Raw genomic sequence first — 9468 nt, forward strand, 5'->3', positions numbered from 1 at the left:
GATAACTTGTGCATGACATGAAAATAAAAAAATCAGTGTCTGAGAACAGGTACTGCTGCTCTTGGAGAAGCTGAGCAAATCTGAAATAAACTAAATGTTAATTTGGTTAGTTAATGAACGTATGAAGTAAATGTGAATGAACATACTTTAACTGGTGACCTACTGAGTGTGAGCTAATCACATAAAATCATGGTGAAATTATTGTTTGTTAGTGGTGAGCAACAGGACTGAATGATACTTTCTGTATTAAATCATCATCAGTCATGCATTAAAAGAGACTTCTTCTTCTTTTCTGTTACATTCGTAAACTGGTCACCATTTACTTACATCACTGGGAGATTCTGTAGGTGTTTTCCTGTGAAACTCCAGCAGTCTTCAGTGGACTAAAACTAAACCCGATCTTCAGTCAAAATGAGGGTCAGTAGATAATAATTGAATTTTCATTTTTGGTTGAACTATCCCTTTAAGCATTACTCAAGTATATAATTTGCAGTGGTGGAAAGTAGCTAAATACATTTACTCAAATACTGTACTTAAATACAGTCTTGACATACTTTCAAGTATAATTCACTCACAAAAAGAAATAATAAATTTATAATTTCTAACCTCCATATAAACCTTATATACGTATTATTTTGCCCACAGTTTAAAACCACCATTTCTCCCCACCTCTGTGGCCTGAGCTCCTAATTCTATTCGGATATTAAGTTATAGTTTAATCTTATATAGTTATTATTATATTCCCCTCTTATTGTGTTATAGGTCGTAGAGGTAAATGTACTTTTTACTCACTACGATTATTTTACACTTTTAGTTACCAGAGTTGTTATAGTTTTGTATTTTTAATTGTATTTAAATGTATTTTTGTTTTTATTTATTTCTCTCTTTTTTGTTTTCTTTTGTTTTCAGTTCAGTTATACTTTCTTGATTTAGTTTTATTTTTATTGTTTTCTATTGGTTTCTGAGAGTATTAGTTAGAAGGATTAAAATGTAAAGAATTATGCAAAATCAGCCCTTTGACTTGGCATGTTCACCACCAACTCACCATATAAGTTAAGTATTAATTACTGCAGCAGTAATGTGTTAATATTTCTAGTAATCTGCATTAGTGAAAATATCAATCATGTAATTAATTAGTGTACAAATAAATGTTTCCTATATCTAAAGATGACTCGTGTATTTCAAGTAGTCTGTGAGGTGTGAAGGAAATCTCTTTCAGTTGCCCCCGGTCTGCCCCTGCCCCTGCCATTGCGCAGTGGCCAGACTGGTTTCAGGTGAGTTTGTTACCAGATTAATGCCTCATCAGCGTTGTTCATTGGAAGAAAAGCACCGCGCACAGAGGCGGTGGGTTGATTTAACAACCGCGGCGACAAAAGCGCGACTCATTGTTTGCTGCTGTGCGGCTGGACGCGCTCCAGAGGAGAAGGGAGGTCCCTGCTGTGTGTTGTGACATCCACGATTTACATCTGTCGCAAGTTCCAGTTTTCACTATGGACGTTTTGTCAGTCGTATTTCGCCACGTGTGAGGCTATGTGACCACCATGTTTAGTTTCGACAGCGGGAACCCTCGTCGTGTGAGAAGAGACCCCGATTTTGTACCGAAATGTCAAACCGAGAGCGAAACAAAAAGATCTTACTGGAACTGGTGAAGCAGCCGGTGAACAGCCGCTGCGCGGACTGCGGCGCGCCCGGTGAGTTTCACGTCTGTCTGTCTGTCACTGGCTGTCAGATTTATTAAGTGTTAAAACTGCTTTCACAGGCAGGATCTGACTGTCAAATATAGTTTATCATAAACTCCTACATCATCGTTCATGGCGTAAAGATGATCACATTATCTTTCTCTACTTTTGTTGATAGGATTTTTTGTAATGAAAATCTACAGTTTAAGAGTTGATTTTACTGTCATTTTAAAGCTGATTAGTCTTAGATGAATGTGACTGTTTTTTCCTGAACAACAGGTTCGCCACTGTCACCTCTAGTGTTTGAGAAAGTACTTTAAAATTGTAGCAGACCAAACTAGGGGAGACCAGGGACCATTGACCATTCTTAAGTCCCGCACTTTTCAGACCCTTGGGCAACTTTCTCATTTCCTGTTTCCTGTATTTATATACTATTTGTTATTATATGATATATATATATATATATATATATATATATATATATGTGTGTGTGTGTGTGTGTGTGTGTGTGTGTGTGTGTGTGTATGTATTACCATATTGTGCAACACCACTATTAATACTAATAATGTTACTTATGAGTTTTTACATGGTCTAAATTCATATGCATTCAAAGTAATATTAGTTACTTTAATTTAATTATTAATAAGTAATATAGGCAACTATTCCAGTGGTAACTGCATTTTAGTACTTTGAATTGAATTAAAAGTAATTTTAAATTAGAATTTTGTGAAATATGTTATTTGCTAACAGAAAATTGTGTCCACACAAGGTGCTTAAATTGGGCCTTGTTGCTAAGGGCTATTTGTAGCACATCTTGAAGCCATGATAAAATCTGCAAGCTGGCAGCACTTACATTAGCATAGCTTGTTCATGTTTAACTAATAAACTAGAGATAAAATAATGTAAGTTTAAATTTGCAGTCATCTAAACTTAAGACAACAGGAGAAAAAAGTCGACTTCCTCTTTACAAGCAGAGAGAGAACCCTACTGAGCTTGTGCAGAGTATGTTTCATTTCTCTAGGTTGTTTCTGATTGGAGGAATTGAGTGCGCTACAATTGCTTGAAGTTACAGTTGTCCCCAGTCTCCCCTACTAGGTACTTGACAATGAAAATGGTTGCACTACACCTTAACTACTCTAAAAAATTGCTTGTCCAACCAAAACTACTTTTAAAAAGTAGTTCAAGTGTATCAAAACGACACCATGGGAACTCATCACAAACTAAGTCTGGAGTCTCTTGTTCTTACACAGAGGTACAAGTGAACTGACACGGAGTAAAGTGTGGGTGTGTTTGATTTAGAGACTAGGGCAGTTAGGCAGCCTGGTGATGTGTTTAAAGGAATATATAGGGAGCAGTTGTTGAAGTGGAATGAGGAAAATGATGAATTTCTAGGATTCTTTTGTAGAATATGGGAATTTGCACTCATCGTATTATGCATGATAAAAATTAATTTCTTAAGCTACAGTTCATTCTTGTCTGTCCAAACTCATGATGTATGTATCTAAGATTATAAAGGAGTTAAATATTGAACTTACCACTATATTGACCTGTAACTTTGAAGGATATAAAATGTCATCACCTCATCATTTTATTCTATTAGATATTTGTGTGTAATTTTGTAATAATTAGACTGTTTAGACATTCTTGAGTTATGGCCAAAAATGTGTTCAGTGAGGTCATGGTGACCTTTGACCTTTGACAACCAAAATCTAATCAGTTCATCACTGAGTCCAAGTGGCCATTTGTGCCAAATTTAACAAAACTCCCTCAAGGCGTTCATGTGATACTGGATGCTCTGGTGCTCATATTCCTAAATTCATTTTTGTTTATTCAAGTACACACAAAGATTTGAACTTTGTTATGGCCCAGCACAGCGATGCAGTGTGCACAGAATGAGTATATAGGAGTCCAAAGTGTTACATTTAAATCCCACCTCTTCTGTACACCTCAGATCCAGAATGGGCATCCTACAAGCTGGGTGTGTTTGTGTGTCTGAACTGCTCCGGCATTCATCGCAGCCTGTCCAGCCGGGTCAAATCCATAAAGCTGGACTTCTGGGAGGATGAGCTGGTGGAGGTATGGACAGTTTTATGATAACATAATATTAGCTCTTCAGCTGAAAGGAAGCATTGGCTGTGTCCATATCTTGTGACAATCTTCACGTGTCTTTTTGTGACCCGGCCAGTTCATGAAATCCAATGGCAATGCCACCGCTCAGGCTTTGTATGAAAAAGCTGTTCCAGCGTACTACTATCGGCCTCAGGAAAAGGACTGTGTGTGAGTATTCTTCTCAAAACTGTCTTTTGTGACCCGCTCTGTCGTCATAATGGAATATTTTGGTGACTGCTGACAGGGCAGTGCCACAAAAATAGAGAAGTGCAACTACTGACTGTAAGAGCGAAATGTGGATGGATTTCTGCTGCTAGATCAAAGAGTAATGAATCATGTTCTTGTGGTGATACTGTAGCTTGTGTTGACTAGTTGCTGTAAAACAGTTTTTGTCTGTCTAAGAATTTTTTTTTGTTTCTCCTTAAACCGCAGTGTCTTAAGAGAGCAGTGGATTCGGGCTAAATATGAAAGAATGGAATTTACAGGAGAAACCAAGTATCCACCACTTTCCTACACCACAGGTGATGTTTCTACTGTTTTCTAATACACACGTCTACTGTAGAGCATGAATCTTTATCAGTGTTGGTGTAAACCTAATATGAACAGTGTAGTTCCTCATATACATGCAGAACTGTGCAGGAAAAACCAGTTCTTTGCATAACAAAAGAGCCAGGAAGTGAAAACTTGTCAGATTGTTATTTTTTAGCCATGCAACCAAAATATTTTCATTTTAAGTGAGACCTGTGTGTATTGAAGCACCTGTGACTCAGAGGGTTTCTTGAATTGAATCCAGGTTTCTACGAGGGGATGCTGTGGAAAAAAGGGAAAGAAAACACACAGTTTCTGAAGAGGAAGTTCGTTCTGTCAGAGAGAGAATTCACCCTGACCTACTACAACAAGGAAAATGTGAGTTCCCTGCAGCTCTGACACAGCTGAACTGCACTGTAAAACATAACACAACAGTGTTTTTTTCTAACAATTAAATGTTTTAATAATACAAGATGTGGAGCTGATATTAAGGGAATAATTATGTTTTTTTTTTTTTAAGTGGCGTACTTATCCATAGTCAGTGTATTACCTAGATGATACCTAGTAGATGGCGGTCAGCATGCCTCCAATTTGTAGAAGCAGCAGGAGTACTGGTGTAGGAAACTAAGCAAATGTATTGCTGTGGACAGGGTCAGCAGAAAAATATATTTTAACCACCTAAAAAAAAGCCAGCCTCCCCAAAAACATTATCAGCTTAAGTGTACACTATATTTGGAATTTTTTCACAGCTTTACCAGTCTTTTGAGTCTGATTGTGTGTGACCGGCAGTAGATGGCAGGCTCTGCCCCCATGTTGGAGAAGCAGCAGAAGTGCTGGTGTTGGAAGCAAAGCAATGTGCTGCTGATCGAAACATATTTTAGCCATCTAAAAAACAGCTCACCCAAAAAAAATTGTGCACTATATTTAGATTATTTTCACTGCTTTACCCTGCTTCTTAAAGGTAGCTGAAGCCGTTATATAAGCCAGATATCACTGTCTTCGTCTTCGTACAAACATTCACTAAGATATCACAAAACCTGTTTTTTTTACCATAACTCAAGAATTCATTAACTAATTATGACAAAATTCCACACAAATATCTCATAGGGTAAAGATGTTATCGTTGTTGATGTTATAGAGATCTTGATTGACTTTATTTATTTATTTATTTATTTATTTATTTAACCAACTTTCTTCAGTCTGGTGCTACCTAGGACCATGCTGCAAGCACAGCTAAAAATGAGTGTATTATCAGAAGCCTGCTTATTAAATGTAATTGCTTGTACTAACTCTGAGGTGCACCTCTATACATTTGTGATCTAGGAGTCCAAAGGCCCTAAAGCTGTAATCTCCATCAAGGACCTAAACGCCACCTTTCAGCCAGAGAAGATCGGTCATCCTCATGGGCTGCAGATCACCTACCAAGATGACGACCACACCAGGAGCCTCTATGTTTATCATGAGAGTCAAGAGGTGCGATAGCATGATCAGCCGAAGTATAAATAACAACAGCTAGCACTGATTGTCATTTTGCAGCTTTGAGGCTGTGGAGAAGCTTAGGATCTCTTCTTGTACTCTAGGAAATAGTCACGTGGTACAACGCCATTCGTGCTGCTCGCTATGCGTACCTGAAGACAGCGTACCCAACTGGGAGTGATGAAGAAGTAAGCGTCAAACCTTCTCAAATCCAACTAAACTAACAAAATGTTTACTGATTGTTTCAGTAACTCCTTGGTGTTGATTAACTTTAAAATACACTCTAAATAAGTAAATAAGAAAAATGGCAGTTTATTCACAGCTAATTTAGTAAACTTTCACTTTCAGCTGAGTCAACAGCAGTAAAAACAGAAACTTGCCTGTTTTTGCTTTTGCTTGTATGTTTTAAGACTTAACTCGTGTACCTTCATCTCTTTGTCAGCTGATACCAAAGATAACAAGAAACTACCTCAAAGAGGGATACATGGAAAAGACAGGGCCATTGGTAAGTTATTTAAGAACAAAAATGTGAACATATGCAGATACATATCCATACGTGAGATTTATTTGTACATTTATTTATTAATTATTTATTTTGTCAGCGCTCAGCTGCTACTTTGACTTTTAAGACCTGAGACAGAGGGTGGCAGAGCTTTAACCGTAAAGGCTCCAGAGCTGTGGGATAACCTTAAATAGCTGCTATTTACACCCTCATGATACAGATAAACCATGATGTGACCCTAACCCAGCCTGACCATAACCTAACCAGGTGATTATGTCGCTTACATCTAACCAAGCTGTGACTGAAAACTAAGACATAATCATTAAAAAGACCATAACTTACAGGTACAACTGACATGTAATTTTACACCACAGTAAATAACAGTTGTCCTGTGTGGGACTTAAACTCTGTTCTCTGTCCAGTCATCCACTGCAGTGTTTCATCGACACTGAATCTGTCACACTTTATAGCTAAAATAAGGATGGCGGGCGTGAAAAGCTGAATTTCTGCTGCATGTCTATTCGTACCCAGGTACAAATAGACACTCCTGCATTATTATGATTTCATATGCACTGAGAAAAACCCAGACAGTTGAGTTAATAGTGGTTGCTGACAGTAGCAGTACATTTGACTCCGTTTCTGTTCCTCTTACACACACAGACACACATTCAAACATACTTGATTGAAACTTTCTGTAACAATTGATATGATATGATAGAAGTGTGTATGTAAACTGCATTCCTTAATGTAAAGTGTTTACAGTGTTTAAATGTGCTTTTTTTTACAGCAAAAGGAGCCATTCAAAAAAAGGTGGTTTATTTTAGACTCTCAAAACAGGAAGTTGTTCTACTTCAAAGGCCAGTTGGTGAGAACTGAACTTCTTTTACGCTGTGCTGTGCATTGCTGTCATGAGTCGACGACCATTGTGTTTGAATGTTTCTGTCTTTTTATGATTGTGCATGTAGGACGCAGAGGAGTTAGGGGTCATTTTCATCGGCACAGAGAGCAAAGGTTACTCTGTGAAGGAGTGCGTCCCAAAGCATACTCGGGGAAACAAGTGGAAGTGTGGTGTCATGGTGGAGACGCCCGAGCGACAGTTTGTCTTCATGTGTGAGCAGGAGAGGGAGCAGAGAGAGTGGCTGGATGTCCTCAGGCAGGTCCTGCACAGGCCCATGACACCGCAGGATTATACCAGTAAGCAAGGCTAGAAAATACTGCAAACATGTCAATATACACTGCAGATAAGTGGCTGCTTTCTAATAATTGCTATTCCTGTCATTCATGTCATGTAAAAGCTTCAACTTCATGCATTTTTTGGGTCTGGCTAGCTGAGGATGTTGTCAGCCAAAGGGTGAGAGAAATTTTCAACCCATAAAACCTCTCATTTTCTGCATTAAATGCCTTCGCTAATATGAAACTGCCACCTGGAGAGACACAAAATATTTTCCTGGAAAGTAATACTAAAGGTCCAGTGTGTAAGATTTCCATGGATCTATTGGCAAAATGTGACAGAAATAGATTATAATATTCATAATTATGTTTTCAATAGTGTATCTAAAAATAAGAATCATTGTGTTTTTGTTACCTCTGAATGAGACGCTTATACTGTATCTACAGAGAGTGTGGGGATCCTCTGCGACTAAGGCCACCATGTTACACCGCCATGTTTCTACAGTAGGCCAGAACAGACAAACCAAACACTGGCTTGAGACAGACAGGGCTTGCCATATTTCTCATGGCCACTGTAGGTCATCTTAAGTGCTTGAAAGTTTAGGGTGAGACTAGTTGCCACTAAATCCTACACATTGGCCCTTTAAATCTACATAAATGGAATGAAATTAATCAATCAAATCTTCAGGCCCAAGCAGACCTCATACAAGTTGTTTGCTTTGTTTTTAGTGAAACCTTAAAGCCTTACTGTTTCCTTCAAATATTTGCCAAACATAAAAAAGTATACAAGGAACTTTCACATCGTCTTGATTTTTTCCACTGTAATAACCACAAAATATGTTAAAAATAAATTCATCTCAGTAGAAATCTCCTACTGCTTCCTTTTAACTCCCTTAAAGTGTGACTCACTCTAACTTTGCCTGGGAAAATGCATGTTTCATCTGATTTCAAGGAGAATCTGACCCAGTAGCAGACATTAAGAACAACTACATAAAAAGCCAGTCTTCTTGTGGATGGTCTCATTTACTTATGTAGGTCATAAAGAGGCATCAGTATTAAACTAAGACTGTTTCATAACCAGTTAAAAACTCCTCAGAGTAGGTTTAATAAAAAGGCGAGGTTAATGAGTTATCTGGGATGCCTGCTTCAGATTTCCTCTGCAAAGTCAGCACCTGTACTCACATATGTGTTCATGCCTGAACAAACCTGTACACAGCAGCACAGAAAGTTACTCAACCACTGAATTATGCATCTGTGTGACCCCACTCTTGTTTCTCATTCCAGTTGAAGCAAACATCAAGTATAAAAGATGAACTACAGACAGGTGTGTCAAAAGGATGATGGGAGAAGACTGCAGCATCTGAAAAGACAAGTGCTCGAATGACTGCAGCATAACAGATGAACAGCGTCACTGGAGTGTATCAACAGCGACTCTCACCTCTGGAGTAAAACATCTTGAACCATGACTCTTACTATGCTCCGTGCCACAGTTTGGATTAAAGACTCTGATTAACTGACAAGAAAGTACCAAAAGTAAAATCATATTTGTATTCAAAAGGGAATTAAAAAATATTTAAAAAAAATAAAAAACATCAGAAATGTAGCATGATAACATGCGGTGATCGTAACTTATCTTCTATACAATATAACAGTGCTGATCTAGAAGATAAGTTACGATCACCACATGTTATCATGCTACATTTATGATGTTTTTTATTTTTTTTTAATATTTTTTAATTCCCTTTTGAATACAAATATGATTTTACTTTTGGTAGTAAACATGACTCATGATGCTATGCCCAAAAAGACTTTAAAAAAATTGTACTGTTGAATTCATAGATTACATGTGAAATATATTGTATGTTGGATGACACTTTAATTTAATCTAACCTTTTTAGCCCCTTTACAGTGGCGACAGCATTGTTTTCTATGCATGCTCTAACAGCATTTATAATTGTGATTTTTAGCTTACTTGACTTTGGCACCACTTCCAAATTTTGCTGA

The 9468-nt window shown here is 37.7% G+C and overlaps 1 protein-coding gene across 1 annotated transcript; it reads left to right on the plus strand.

The window, feature by feature from the left end:
* The first annotated feature begins 1342 nt into the window (after positions 1-1342).
* Positions 1343-9048, plus strand: adap2 (ArfGAP with dual PH domains 2). The gene is made up of 11 exons (XM_084744803.1): positions 1343-1691; positions 3631-3755; positions 3865-3956; positions 4221-4309; positions 4582-4694; positions 5640-5789; positions 5897-5980; positions 6235-6297; positions 7082-7159; positions 7260-7488; positions 8749-9048. Exons 1-11 carry the CDS (start codon positions 1604-1606, stop codon positions 8775-8777), a joined length of 1140 nt encoding a protein of 379 aa, XP_084600929.1. The 5' UTR covers positions 1343-1603; the 3' UTR covers positions 8778-9048.
* Positions 9049-9468: the final 420 nt, after the last annotated feature.

This window comes from Lutjanus erythropterus, chromosome 19, assembly GCF_056507025.1.
Source record: "Lutjanus erythropterus isolate fLutEry1 chromosome 19, fLutEry1.hap2, whole genome shotgun sequence".
In the NCBI taxonomy this organism is placed as follows: Eukaryota; Metazoa; Chordata; class Actinopteri; order Lutjaniformes; family Lutjanidae; genus Lutjanus; species Lutjanus erythropterus.